The sequence below is a fragment of the Phytophthora parasitica genome (assembly GCF_000247585.1).
Source record: "Phytophthora parasitica INRA-310 unplaced genomic scaffold supercont2.9, whole genome shotgun sequence".
NCBI classification, from domain to species: domain Eukaryota; phylum Oomycota; class Peronosporomycetes; order Peronosporales; family Peronosporaceae; genus Phytophthora; species Phytophthora nicotianae.
This window is the reverse complement of record NW_008648995.1, coordinates 1553482-1565877: the sequence shown is the minus strand read 5'-3', so window position 1 is coordinate 1565877 and position 12396 is coordinate 1553482. Positions and strand designations below refer to the sequence as shown.

The following is a 12396-nucleotide window of genomic DNA, read 5'->3' as shown; positions in this document are numbered from 1 at the left end:
CTCCAATCGAATTACCGCCGACGATCCAAGCTACCGACATCAACAACTGCATGGAACTGCACGGCATCTCGCTTCGACTTCCCTCGTCTGCTTCACTTCGCGATTGCTTGCTGCTGGTTCGTGTTACTATCTACCAGATAATACAGGTGCAAGACAGGCAATCAAAAGAGCAGGAGTCTGAAGATGGTGAAGACTCAAGCACAAAGATACAAATGGAAATAAAAACAAAAGAAGCCTGGGTACTGCAACTACTTGTCCAAGAGGAAGAAAGAGGACAAGCTAAGACCTCAGAGCCCGATAAATTTCGTAGCGTTGGCCGGGTGTCACCCCTGACTGTCAGTGTCAGAAGCGATGCAGATCCTAAAGTGGTGTCCTCCGCAGGCATGTTGCTTCGTTGTTGGTGGCCAAGCTTGCAGGTCGACTCGTCCATTCAAAATCACAAGCAAACACGGAACAGTATAATTGGCAACAGGTGGGCCAGGAAGACACTAGCGGACAACAGGTTGCGGGTAAGCCTTTGGTGGTGAATGGCATCCAATGGCATCTAACGGCATGGTTTATTTGGGTTATTCAACTCAAAAAAAGTCCAATTGTGGGTCGTAATAATATATGCTTGGATGGCATTCAGACGAAAAAAACCCATTAAAAATTTAATGGCTTATTTTCGTCTGAATGCCATCCCGGCCAATCAGCATGCGTCACGACGAGTTTTTGGAACTATGTTAATAATATAGGCAAGTTGGATGGCATTTATGTGAAATGCCATCCAACTTGCCTATATTATTACGACCCAAAATTTGACTTTTTTTGAGTTTGGTTCTGAATAACCCAGGCATTCAGACAAAAAAACCAATAAAAATTTAATGGTTTTTTTCGTCTGGTGAACGACAAAAACCCAACTGTTTTTTAAGATGTAATTTTATATCTAAATTTGAAAACGTACTTCTATTTACGACCATCTAAATTGGCGGCTAAACCCTTGAATTCTGGAACGATTATTTAGTTATTAGAGCTCTTAACTAAAAATCAGATTCTAGGTAAATACGACGATTTGGATACTTCACATCGCACGAGCTCCTGCGTACGTCAGCAGAATGAAGAAGAGATCAGTGGTGTTCGTGCTCATCGACGGGCTGGCCGACGTATCCTTGCAAGAGCTGGACCAGCAGACGCCCCTGGAGGCCGCACACACGCCCGCCATGGATGCCATAGCTCGTACGCTCTCGTCTTTCCTAGCGTTTTCAGATCTTATCTCTCACTGATGTCTGTAATGCCTTGTTTTCTGCCTCTAGACGGAGGTCTCACAGGCCTCATGGACCCTGTGGAGCCTGGTTACGCTTGTGGTAGCGACACGGCGCACATGTCCATCCTGGGTTACAATCCCATCGTGTACGTGTCTGTAGACGAGACCTTGGCGTTCATATTGTGCCTAACTCTGTGATTCTTTTGTATTGAATCTTAGTCACTACCGTGGACGTGGATCCTTTGAGGCTATGGGGGCTGGACTACCGATGAGCAAGGGAGACGTTGCGTTCAAGTGTAATTTCGCCACTGTGGAGCAGAATGATGACGGCCAATTGATTGTCGAAAGGCGACGTGTGGACCGCAACTTCCCGTCCTGGGGCATTGATCTTTGCAGCTTCTTGGATGGACTTACTCTCCCGGAGTTTCCTGGTCTAGTGGTGGCCACGAAATACGCTACGGAACACCGTTGCGGAATTGTTTTCAAAGGCCCCGGACTCAGTGACAAAATGACTGGCACCGACCCGTTAAAGGACCAGTACGTACTTGACGGATCTTCTGTACAGTTACTTCGAACTAATGCAAATTTACGGCATTTCTCGATGTGTCTTTATCCTTAGCTTGCCGCTGGTGACGTCAGAGCCGCTGAATGATACTCCTGAGGCTGCATACTCGAGCAAGGTGCTGAACGCAGTATCGAATGCCATCCACGAGAAACTTTCGGATCACCCCATCAACAAGGCGCGTGAGGCAGAGGGAAAACCACCGGCAAACGTGGTACTGCTTCGTGGCCCTGGCGAACGAATTGACGTCCCAACGTTCACTGAGATGCACGGATTAACCCCTTTCATGATCGCCCCGACCTGCATCATCGCTGGTTTGGGCATGTCACTGGGTTTTGAAATTGTCTCCGCTTCTGGCGCCACCGGAGATTATCACACGAATTTGCGTTCGAAGGCTGAGACGGCGTTGAAGGTGCTTCGTGGTGGCGAGTTCGACTTTGGTTTTGTCCACGTCAAGGCAGTGGATGATGCCGGTCACGACCGTGACGTCGCCAAGAAGGTACACTTCACTGAGCGCGCAGACGAGATGATCTCTGTGCTGTTGGAAGGTATTCACGCTGACTGTGGAGAGGAGGCCAACGACGTGACCATCGTTGTTACTGGAGATCACACTACACCTGTCAAGTATGGAGACCATACATTTGAACCTGTGCCGTTCGCAGTTGCACGTGCTGGAGTTGCGTACGAGAGGATGCAGCACTTTAAAAACGTTGGTAAGCCGCAAGATTCTTTGGTTGGCCCATTAACGGACCGTGTGACGCGATTCTCTGAACTGGCTGTAGCACGTGGTGCCCTTGGTCGTTTTGCTGGTGACCAGGTGATGAAGCTCGTCAAGAGTTTCCGTGAATACGAACTATAGGTTGCATGTGAGCAGTACATTGCATATAGCGTGGCCGGCAATCATGAGAATAAGTAAACCAAACTGTTGTTGAACCCTTTGTTGATATTCTTCGCTTTGCTATAGTGTTCAAACCCCCACACTCAAGACGTGTTCAGTGAAACATTTGCGCCATCAAAAGCGAGATAACACCAAGCATTTCCTCGATCTCGTGGTCAGTAAAGTGCTGGGACAGACTTGGAATCAGAGCCACAGCTTCTTCTACTTCCTCCAGGTACAAATTGGACAAGCTTGCGATCTCGAACTCCTCCATGCTCAAACGAGAGCGACTGGAGAGCACTACAGGTTTGAAGTTTGCATATTACCGGTTTGACATTCACATCAAACATTAGGATATTAAAAGTCACGTACTCACGAAGCTCAATAACAGCAGCTTGGTTGGCCACAGGGTCTTTTGTTCCAGTGAAGCGTGTCTTGCATTTTTTTGAACCACTATGTAGAGTGTGTTGGCATCAACAGTTAAACCCAACAATGTTCAGAATAATGTAGTCAAACTGGAGATTCAAACCTCGCGAACATTTTCTTCTGCTCAACGTAATTGATCTTCTGCTTATCCAGGAAGATAGCTACTTCGGCTTTGGATAGACAGGTGTTATTCTCGAAGTCTTCGCCCGAATTCAGCTCTACAGCGTCATTCGACTCCATCAAAGGTCGAAAAGAAAACGCCATGCCTCTTTGGCGATCACTTCTCTCTTCGTCCTTCAGTAGTTGGCAAAAATTCCAGTTGGTTCGCAACGTCCCACGAGGTAGTTGTGGTTGGTAATGATCAAGTGCTATTGCTCTTGCTCAGTACCAACGGTTTGGTGGAACTTCTTTGGTACCTCCAGCTCACGAGGCAGTGGTTGTCTAGCCGCACTTAGCACTTGTTTCAGCTCCATTGCAATTGCACATTCACGCGTCAGGAACGATGTGACTTTACCCGAAGCACCAGAAACTTCAAAGTCACCTCCAGGATGCCTTCCTGTACGACCGCAGCGATGCACATAGTCTTCAATAGTAGACGGCATGTCGAACAACACAACATGCTTGACACCAGGGAGGTCAAGTCCACGCGAGGCCAGATCTGTAGCCACCAGAACGTCAACGTATCCTGCTCGAAATGCGCGTAGTGCACGAGTACGATACCCTTGAGACTGCCCAGCATGCAGCGGAGCCACGTGGAATTGTTCGTAGCGTAGTAGACGGGCGACGCGTTCAACACTTGACCGCGAGTTGCAGAATATCAAAACTGGCGGGTGTTTAGTCGCTCGCAACACGCGGAACAAACGAAAAGGTTTTTCAGCCAGACGCATGAACTGTACGTCATGAACCACAGTCGAGGTCGTAGAGAGTGCAAGCATAGTCATTGGGGTAGCGCTAGTAGCTTGATTCGACAGTGGACACGGAGCTTGGGTCGCCATGTTTGCTTCTTCAACGCGAATCGTGACTGGTCGAAGCACTGCCGATCGCGCCAACCGTGGTAAGAACACAGGCAGCGTAGCAGAGAGCAATAGCGTCTGTCGGCCGGACGAGTTTGTAATTTGTAGAATCTCCCGTAGCTGCGTCTCCATATCTAGAGCGTCCAACACGCGGTCCACCTCGTCTACTACAAGGAGAGAGATCCGCCTAAGCGATAATGTTGCTGCGTGACACTGCACGAGATGTAACAGTCTTCCTGGCGTCGCCACCATTGCGACTGGACTAGTTGCATGTTGACGAAGCTCTGCAAGCTGATCGTCCACTGCAACGCCACCGCAGATTCCAACAACCGGTGGACTTGTCGAGCTGGGGAAGAATGCAGCGAGGTCCTGCACCACTTGATCGACAAGCTCTCGTGTTGGTACCATAACCAACGCACAAGGTGAAGTTGGTATTACGGACATTGGAGAGTAATGATCAAACCCAAGAACTGTTTGCCTGAGCAATCCTTGCAGCAGTCTAACCGTGGGGAGAATGTAGCACAGGGACTTTCCACTGCCTGTTGGGGCCAAAGCGACGACATCGCGACCTTGGAAGACACATGGAAGTGCCTGGGACTGCACCGACGACGGGGTCGTGACCCCACGGGATTGTAACAAGGAAATGACGTCTGGAGACAGCAAAAGCTCGGAGAAACTGCGAATTGGGGGCGGAATTGGGTCTTCTCCTTCGACTGCAATTCCTCGCTCTTGGCGAAACCATGAAACTTCCTGCTTTGCAGACGCTTCGTATGTTGAGCTAGCTATAGGTTGGTGATGTTCAATTTTAATGGAAGCTGCTGGAGGCTCTGTACGACGCCGTTTCCGCCGCGGATTATATGCGCCTTCGGCCATCGTTCATGCACAAATCTGAGCAAAAAGCTCTTGGTTAAGTTCTTAACGTGTATGCGACGTGTGAGACAGCATGTTACGGTCGAAATCATGTCAATTACCCGTTACAGGTTGCAAACGTTAAAATGATGCCATACGACCTGAGCTACTTAGCCGAACATGCGAGCCGCCGTACGAGACACAATGCCCAGGATTTCTTCAATCTCATCCTCGGCGAAGCGCTTGTGAAGACTGGGGATGAGAGCTACGGCCTCTTCCACCTCTTCAGGGTTCAGATTAGACAGACACGCAATCTCAAACTCCTCGAGTCGGTACTCAACGGTTTCGCCGTCCGCCTCGCGCTGGAACGCCAGCGACATTAGTGCTCTGTACGCAAAATACAGCAGAGGTTAAAATCACTACAGTATACGGGGAAACATTACAGAGGCTGGAAACCACGTACTCGCGGAGCTCGGTGACCGAAGCTTGGTTGGCCACAGGGTCCTTGGTACCACTGAAGCGCTGTACGTACGAATACGTCTTCTGGAACACACTGTGTAGTAGCACAGCCACGTATAGGATTTAGTTCAACCGCAACAAAAGAAGGATAAAAAAAATAAATCTAGTCAACGCAAAGGTCGCTGTGACGCACTTGGTGAGCTGCTTCTCCTGCGTTTCGTAATCGGACTTCTGCTTCTCAAGGATAACAGCCACCTCGGCGTTAGACAGACACGTCTCGTTGCGGAAGTCGTCGCCCAGGTTGAGCTCCGCTGCGTCCTCCGTGTCCACCACGTGCTGCGGGTTCGACGACATGGTTGTTGTAACAATCACAAAGTGATCGATTTCAGTTGCACACCATCTGCACACCAACCTCTCTTCGTACTTAACCGGAGCACCAACTTTTTCATCCACACTTTTTGACACTACAAAATGTTGAGCTCCTCGCGGACGCTGAAGACGCTCAGCGCGGTCTCGCAGCGCACGTTCTCGGCCAAAGCAGGCGCCGGTGGCATCGCTGGACCGAAGATCACAGGCGTCCTGCGCTTCTATAAAGATGTGGGCGTCAAGGACGTGGAGGGTCCAGAGAAAGAGGCCGGAGAAGAGCCACGTAAGCTCTACGCTGTGACTCTGGATGGCAAGACGGTCAAGACACCGCGACAGCAGCCCGTGCGGTTGCCGACGCGCGCTATGGCGTACGCTGTGGCCCACGAGTGGGACTCGCAGAGCCATGACATCCGCCCGGCCACGATGCCTATCATGACGCTGGCGTCCACAGCGCTGGATCTCGTGTACACTTCCAGCAGCCAGGAGACGATCGACGAGATGATGCACTACCTACACACGGACACGGTTTGCTACCAGGTGACGGCCGACCAACAGGAGAAGCTCGTTGCGTTGCAACAGAAGAAGTGGAAACCCATCCGCAAGTGGTTCAGCGACTTGTTCGAGGGCGAAGTGGACGTGAGCCACGGCAGCATCGACCGCCTGGCGCACGACCAGCAGCTTGTCGACAATGTGCGCGCTCACTTGGAGAAGGTTCGTGCTGCGGCTGGTAGAAAAAAAAAAACATGTTCAGGGATGGTTGATGATATGGTACTGCTGTTGTTGTGACAGCTGAATGACTTCGAGCTGACGGCTATGCGCACGCTGACGAAGGAGTGCAAGGTTCGTTTTGGTCGTTTTAATGCTGACTATATGTCTATGGTTGCTAACGAGTATTTGTGCTGCTTATTGATGTAGTCTTTGATCACCGCATTGGCGGTCTTTAAGCGCCATATCACAGCGAAGGAGGCCATGGATATCTGCCGCTTGGAGGAAGAGTTCCAGATCAACAACTGGGGGCTTGTGGAGGGCGGTCATGACCTCGACCGCGTCAACTGCGCCGTGAAACTCTCGAGCGCGTCCTTCCTGCTCTACCTGCTGGAGAACAAGCACTAATGTCTAGACCGGCATGCGAGCGAGCAAGGTGCTAAATGTAATGCATTCAGCGATTTTGACTGGATATATTATGAAGTATGTAGATCTGTATGATACTACTGATGCTTGTCAGACTACAGGATGGATCGCGAGGATATAAGGCGGGCTCGGAATGACCCCTTTCGCTTCGCCCTTGGGAGTCTCGCTACCAGCTGTGTTCTTCTTTTTATCTCGAACAACGTTGCCTGGCCCGCACATCCAACCAGAAACATGCAGACGGCGACAGGAATGATAAAGCTAAGATCGTCCTTTCAATCCGAGTCATCGGGATCATTATCGTCATCAGATACATTGGGTCGTATCTGCTCCAGTTCGTTGCAATAATCCCCTGTGTAAAGGCTCATAACCATGGAATTTGAGCTGCTCAACGAATCCGATGGCCCTCCTGCTAATGCGTCTCCAATACAAGTGCTGCCGCCAAGTCGAACGAAAAGAAATTCGCGCGTTGATGCTTCTTGCTCTGTATCAAGAAGATGGAAGCCTTCTACGTTTTGAAGTGTGATCGGTGCCACGGTATCGTTCACAGCAGATTTCCCCTCCAGATACTCAGCTACGGTATCCGTGACGGCAGAAGTGAACGCCAGAATAATGGTATCGTTCTTACCGCAGTTATTCTGCACTCGATCCACAATCTCGACGGCGTCTTGGGCTGCATTGCTTTCTGACCAAGAACTGGCTTCCCACTCCACTACCATAAAGCAAATCAGCAGAGGTGATGACACCGAAGCTGAAGAGTTCGCTACATGAAATATTGCCCAGAACGTCGATACCTGCTCGTACTGAGCTCCTTCTTCACGTAATGCCCAGGTTGCTCTTTGATACAGGACTCGATCGTCAGCGGCGGCAGCATAGCCAGCAGGAGCAGCATCACTCCTCACATCCGAGATAGAAGAATTTCGCTACAAAACGATCTCTTTAACCTATAGTTCAGGAGATTTACAGTGTATTTATACTGGGTGTACAGAAAGCACGTAAGGTAGACTGGAAGGATCCTGCTTGTCTTCTTCCTTGGGGGTTTCCGCCGTCTCGGATTTGGTAGACTCCTTCTTGTTTCTTCGTAAAAGGTAGACCAAGCCAGCGCATCCGAGCACGAAGACGCATGCACCAACAGGAATGATGAACCGAAGATCTCCCTTCCAGTCTGAATCGTTGTGATCACTCTCTTCGTTCGATGTCTGCGAGTTTTTAGGGCCGAAGAAAGGAGCACATACTTCACCTCTGAAGAGGCTTATCAATGGGACTTCCGATTGCATTTGAGAAGATAATGCTTTGGCCGACTCGTCTCGAGGGCAAAGTCCATCGGCTAGACGGACGAACAAACGGTCAGCGGCTTCAGGAATCTTTGAGCTCTCCACCTTGTGCATCATGAATGGAGAAATGACGCCATTGACTGCGATTTCCCCCTGTAAATAGCGCACCGCATTATCCGAGACCGCAGTGTTGAAAGCTAGAGCGATGGTGTCGTTCTCCTCGCATTTGCTGTCTAGACGATCCATAACGTCGACAGCCGACAGAACCGCCTTGTTCTCCTTCCACGAGCTGTCCCACTCCGCCATCATAGCGCACATCGACATGAACGAAGCATTAGCGTTAACAGCCTGGAATCGTGCCCAGAACGACGAAAACTTGCCACCCTGCGTTCCGTCTTCAATTAGGGACCAGCTCGCTGTCTGGTACAGAATCTTATTGTTAGCTGCGACGGCGTAGCCATCTGCAGCGTCATTCCAAGCGTCCGAGATTGAATCTTTGCCTACTAGCACCACATCGAGTCGCTCCCCAAAGTCTTCAATCACTGAAGACGACGAATTTGCTTGCTCTCTTTCATCGGACATGGAGACGACGGTCGCAATGTTGATGATGTACCATGGATTGTAATACTCAGGCCCCGCAGCTGCGTAATGCACTGTAACTGCTAGCGCTAGCAGAAGCCTCAACGCAACGGCCATCGCCTTGAGCACTTGTTGGTTCCCAGGCAGAAGCTGAAATGGGGAGAAATGTTCCCAGATGGGGTGCATGGACGCATTGCAAACGGTACGTTGCGCAGGCTCTTTTCAACGGTCCCACCTCTTTATAAACGTACAGGTTCGAACAGCAAACAGGTTTCGAGAAACCTGTAAACCTTTCCACCTGGCAGCGGAGTATTCCACTGAGAGCAAGTGTAGCAGCCGGTAGGAGAAGTTTATCGGCAACTTCATCAGAGTGATAGAGTTTTACACGATAGACTATTCTGCCCTAATTCGACAACAACACGTCCCCCTCTCGTTGAGCAGGTCCACAGCGGCTTGAAAGCTGTTCGAGACCATGATACTTCAACCAGGCAAGCTAATCTGCAGCGTGCATGCTGCTTGTCGCTGGGCCATCTCTTATGTCATAGCCACCGTTGCTGGACCATCCCATCTATCATGGTCACCGTGTGCTTCCTTCTGTGTCTGGAACTTGGTTGGTTAAAGTGTGTCTCCATCTTTGTTGACCAGGTAGTTCAACTCCTTGTTGCCAACAATGTTGGTGATCGCCAGCACCATGGTCAGCGCTTGGTGGAGTGTGTGTTCGTGAGATCTAAGTCGTCGACATCAGGTTTGCCACCGCTCGCTGCGCCAAGACATTCAGCACTCGCACACCTGGGAGGTTGAGCGTTAGGAACAAGTCGTAAATGATCATAAATCTGCAATGGACACAAATGATCTTGATGAGCAGTCCATGCATCATATCGGATACCGTTCGTATTAATGAGTCGTCATCTTCACGTCAAGACGTTCCGGTGTCTCTGTGCTGTATGCCCGTTTAGCGACAGAAGTCGTGACGATCATAGGCTGCGTCTTTGTGCTTGTCAGTGACTTGCGGACTTCGCGTAGACGCATCTACATGTAGCTTCTCATGCGTAATGTCAAATTTCGGGCCCCTCTCTTCGATCGACGGGATCAAGTCGTCTGGCCAAGAACGTAAAGCCAATGTCAACTTAGTCATGAGTGGTGGCGCCTCATGCACTAAGCTTACTACACGCTCAATGCCGGAGGACCCGCCCATGACGAGCTCGTGCTTGGTTTAAGCCATAGTGACCTTCAAGACGCGTCTCTACAGGAGAAAATTAAGATCTTCGACTAAAAAAAGAACCGTATGACCTACTACGTAGTATTTTTAGAACTTCCGACATCTCTCACTACTCCTTTGAAGTAATAGTTAGTAGAATTTGGAGCGAGCTTCAAAGAGTTCCGCTAAAAATTCTTGAACATCAGCAGGACGCTCACGAATGGCATTGTTGGTCGCTAGTATCATGAGGTGTCGGACCTTGCGGTCGAAGTAAACCTGCCGCTTGAGCTCCTACGTGGCGACCAACATGAGAACGTTGTCAATGGTACCTCTAAAATTGTGAAATCCTTCACGTACCACGTAATTGTACTTCTTGAGATTGAGGGTGCCTCGAACTGCATTGGCGAGGAAATCGGCTGTCTGATCTGGCTGATACAGCAGCACCTCTTCCAGTACCTTGGTCAGGATCGGGTCGACTTTCGTAGTAATGTACTGGTAGACCTCGTCGAGAGCGGCGATGAGGTGAGGGTCATACATTCTATAGCGCTCTTGCTCTACAAATACCAGCCATTTTATCAGAATTTGAGATCAAACTGAAATCGGAAATGTTCTTACCACCACGGATTAGTGCTGAGATAGCAACACCCTTGTTGCGAGCCTTCTGGGATTGCTGGTCCATGATCCGTTCGAGATAATCTGCTTGGCTTTGATAGAAATGGTCTGCCACACAGCAAATAAAGGAACGTCGGAAACAAATATGGCCCCTCCACAGTTCTGACCTCCCGACAGCACGTATTTTTAGGCAACAAGCAGTGGATCTTCATCTTCGTCTCGTATTCGAATCACTTCAACTGATCTTCACACACAACCTGTCTTACCGTCTCCTTCAGCAGCTACACGACTGATTGTGGTCTCATGTTGCTCCTTACTCCACCAAGCGGGTGGATTGGTACCTACCTGTTCAACCAGCCCCATGCAGCTGCTACTACTGTTGGTGCTGCTGCGTCTCCTGTCTGACCGAGTAAGGTCCTTAGTGGTCACCCTCACCCTTGTCATCGTTGGTCCTGCTGTTACGGTGATGGCCGTTGTCGCCGCTGTCGGACTTGTAGAAGGAACGCTTGTTGTCACGGCCCCAAGCTGATCGTTGGTGACCTGAAGACTTGTCGCCGCGGGAGTAACGCGAGCCAGAAGACGTTCGATCCCCGCTAGAAGAGCCTTCACGACTGTTGCCATCGTTTTTGTCCGAGCGCCACAGCGTCGTATTGCGGAAACTAGAGTTGTCGTTCAGAGACGTGTCGTGGCGCTTGTACTCCAACGCCACAAATTGCGGTAGGTTGAGCACTTTCCGCATCGTATCACTGTATAGCAACGAAACCATGTCAAACTAACACTTAAAAAGCAGAGATCATGCGCCTTTGTCGTACCGAATGCGGTAGCACGCTTCGTTGTTGTCAGCATTGCGGTTCCAGAGTGAGATGATGTCCTCGTTGTATCGGATCGAAATGACAGCGCCACAGATCTCGTTTCCCACGTCAAACTGCTCGCCAATGATCGCTAGCACCTAATCCAAGAGACCTATCAGCCTATGTTCCTTTTAAAAACATTGATTTTTATTCTAGCGCACGCACCAGATCTTCCCAGTAACGAGAGGCGATGCCCTTGCGAAGGCGCACCATCCACTTGCCACCTCGTCGGTTGGCTGGGTCTTCCCACATGGGCTTGATTCCCGTCTTGAAAAGGTGGTAGTCCATGGTGTTCGGCAGGTCATTCGGCCGCACCAAGTGGTTGTAAATCCTCCAAAAATCCTGGACCTATAACCAATAAATCCTCAGTCAGCACATTATTATCACCACATTATCCAGCTCTACAGCCACCAATTTTCACACCGTCTTGAAGTCACCGAGCCCCTTGATGCTCTTCTCGTAGCTCTCCTGCGGGTTATCAATCACATCAGTTCACTTTGCACAATTATTGCAACAACGATAAAAGCTGACGAATATCCTACGCTGACGGCCTTGTTGCCAGTGCTGCGCTTGATGTACCAAAAGCTGTACATGTTCTGGATGGGTGTTTCTGTCGCTCCCTTCTCCATAATCTTCCCTTCGTCTGTCATATTGCAATCGAGCATGACAATTGCATCATAACGTTAGGAATTTTCAAATAGTCTACGTGTCACCATGCTCCGTGTTGCAGAGCCCTGAAGGAGCTTCAGACATTAACCAGAGGCTCAAATTGTAGCTAAGACAAACCGCTACGTGAAGAAATGCATACCATTGTTCTTGTCTACCCCCATAATGCTTAACCGGCGTCCTCTTGACTTCGACTTGATGGGCTCGGGGTGAGTTTTTCTTAATATTGACCTCGTGTGGTGTCGCCTCGAATTCGTACTTAGTAGTTTTCATCTACGGTACTTTTGTATTTT

At 49.8% G+C, this 12396-nt stretch overlaps 9 protein-coding genes across 12 annotated transcripts; 3 read left to right on the top strand and 6 right to left on the bottom strand.

The window, feature by feature from the left end:
• Positions 1 to 50: 50 nt before the first annotated feature.
• PPTG_21910 (hypothetical protein) lies at positions 51 to 527 on the top strand (the record flags this gene model as incomplete). Its single annotated transcript, XM_008900612.1, has 1 exon — positions 51 to 527. One exon carries the CDS (start codon positions 51 to 53, stop codon positions 525 to 527), a length of 477 nt encoding a protein of 158 aa, XP_008898860.1.
• Positions 528 to 1010: 483 nt separating this feature from the next.
• PPTG_06561 (hypothetical protein) lies at positions 1011 to 3108 on the top strand. 3 transcript variants are annotated; one of them, XM_008900510.1, is made up of 6 exons: positions 1095 to 1215; positions 1293 to 1389; positions 1463 to 1780; positions 1863 to 2518; positions 2588 to 2671; positions 2770 to 3108. In XM_008900510.1, the coding sequence occupies exons 1-5, from the start codon at positions 1095 to 1097 to the stop codon at positions 2662 to 2664; spliced, it is 1269 nt and encodes a 422-aa protein (XP_008898758.1). In that variant the 3' UTR covers positions 2665 to 2671; positions 2770 to 3108. The 3 variants fall into 3 exon arrangements, with proteins under 3 accessions (XP_008898759.1, XP_008898757.1, XP_008898758.1); XM_008900509.1 differs by lacking the exon at positions 2770 to 3108 and having other exon boundaries at positions 1013 to 1215; positions 2588 to 2743; XM_008900511.1 differs by lacking the exon at positions 2770 to 3108 and having other exon boundaries at positions 1011 to 1215; positions 1863 to 2746.
• PPTG_06560 (hypothetical protein) lies at positions 2798 to 3372 on the bottom strand (the record flags this gene model as incomplete). The annotated part of the gene is made up of 3 exons (XM_008900508.1): positions 2798 to 2972; positions 3031 to 3135; positions 3212 to 3372. 3 exons carry the CDS (start codon positions 3370 to 3372, stop codon positions 2798 to 2800), a joined length of 441 nt encoding a protein of 146 aa, XP_008898756.1.
• Positions 3373 to 3476: 104 nt separating this feature from the next.
• PPTG_06559 (hypothetical protein) lies at positions 3477 to 4994 on the bottom strand (the record flags this gene model as incomplete). Its single annotated transcript, XM_008900507.1, has 1 exon — positions 3477 to 4994. One exon carries the CDS (start codon positions 4992 to 4994, stop codon positions 3477 to 3479), a length of 1518 nt encoding a protein of 505 aa, XP_008898755.1.
• Positions 4995 to 5140: 146 nt separating this feature from the next.
• Positions 5141 to 5783, bottom strand: PPTG_06558 (hypothetical protein; the record flags this gene model as incomplete). Its single annotated transcript, XM_008900506.1, has 3 exons — positions 5141 to 5357; positions 5434 to 5523; positions 5623 to 5783. 3 exons carry the CDS (start codon positions 5781 to 5783, stop codon positions 5141 to 5143), a joined length of 468 nt encoding a protein of 155 aa, XP_008898754.1.
• Positions 5612 to 6976, top strand: PPTG_06557. Of its 2 annotated transcripts, XM_008900505.1 has the most exons (3): positions 5612 to 6506; positions 6585 to 6635; positions 6711 to 6976. In XM_008900505.1, exons 1-3 carry the CDS (start codon positions 5901 to 5903, stop codon positions 6906 to 6908), a joined length of 855 nt encoding a protein of 284 aa, XP_008898753.1. In that variant the 5' UTR covers positions 5612 to 5900; the 3' UTR covers positions 6909 to 6976. The 2 variants fall into 2 exon arrangements, with proteins under 2 accessions (XP_008898753.1, XP_008898752.1); XM_008900504.1 differs by having other exon boundaries at positions 5612 to 6635.
• Positions 6977 to 7198: 222 nt separating this feature from the next.
• On the bottom strand, positions 7199 to 8962 carry PPTG_06556 (hypothetical protein; the record flags this gene model as incomplete). The annotated part of the gene is made up of 2 exons (XM_008900503.1): positions 7199 to 7846; positions 7910 to 8962. The coding sequence occupies 2 exons, from the start codon at positions 8960 to 8962 to the stop codon at positions 7199 to 7201; spliced, it is 1701 nt and encodes a 566-aa protein (XP_008898751.1).
• Positions 8963 to 10124: 1162 nt separating this feature from the next.
• On the bottom strand, positions 10125 to 10653 carry PPTG_06555 (hypothetical protein; the record flags this gene model as incomplete). The annotated part of the gene is made up of 3 exons (XM_008900502.1): positions 10125 to 10265; positions 10332 to 10528; positions 10590 to 10653. The coding sequence occupies 3 exons, from the start codon at positions 10651 to 10653 to the stop codon at positions 10125 to 10127; spliced, it is 402 nt and encodes a 133-aa protein (XP_008898750.1).
• A 351-nt stretch (positions 10654 to 11004) lies between these two features.
• PPTG_06554 (hypothetical protein) lies at positions 11005 to 12267 on the bottom strand (the record flags this gene model as incomplete). The annotated part of the gene is made up of 6 exons (XM_008900501.1): positions 11005 to 11332; positions 11399 to 11535; positions 11603 to 11785; positions 11861 to 11905; positions 11980 to 12080; positions 12246 to 12267. The coding sequence occupies 6 exons, from the start codon at positions 12265 to 12267 to the stop codon at positions 11005 to 11007; spliced, it is 816 nt and encodes a 271-aa protein (XP_008898749.1).
• Positions 12268 to 12396: the final 129 nt, after the last annotated feature.

Bases quoted from the DNA above. Each gene is read 5' to 3' on its own strand.
- PPTG_06557 (XM_008900505.1), top strand. From the start codon at position 5,901: ATGTTGAGCTCCTCGCGGACGCTGAAGACGCTCAGCGCGGTCTCGCAG. The intron at 6,507-6,584 runs GTTCGTGCTGCG...TTGTTGTGACAG, and splicing joins TGCGCGCTCACTTGGAGAAG to CTGAATGACTTCGAGCTGAC. The intron at 6,636-6,710 runs GTTCGTTTTGGT...TTATTGATGTAG, and splicing joins CGCTGACGAAGGAGTGCAAG to TCTTTGATCACCGCATTGGC.
- PPTG_06561 (XM_008900511.1), top strand. From the start codon at position 1,095: ATGAAGAAGAGATCAGTGGTGTTCGTGCTCATCGACGGGCTGGCCGAC. The intron at 1,216-1,292 runs GTACGCTCTCGT...TTCTGCCTCTAG, and splicing joins CGCCATGGATGCCATAGCTC to ACGGAGGTCTCACAGGCCTC. The intron at 1,390-1,462 runs GTACGTGTCTGT...ATTGAATCTTAG, and splicing joins CTGGGTTACAATCCCATCGT to TCACTACCGTGGACGTGGAT.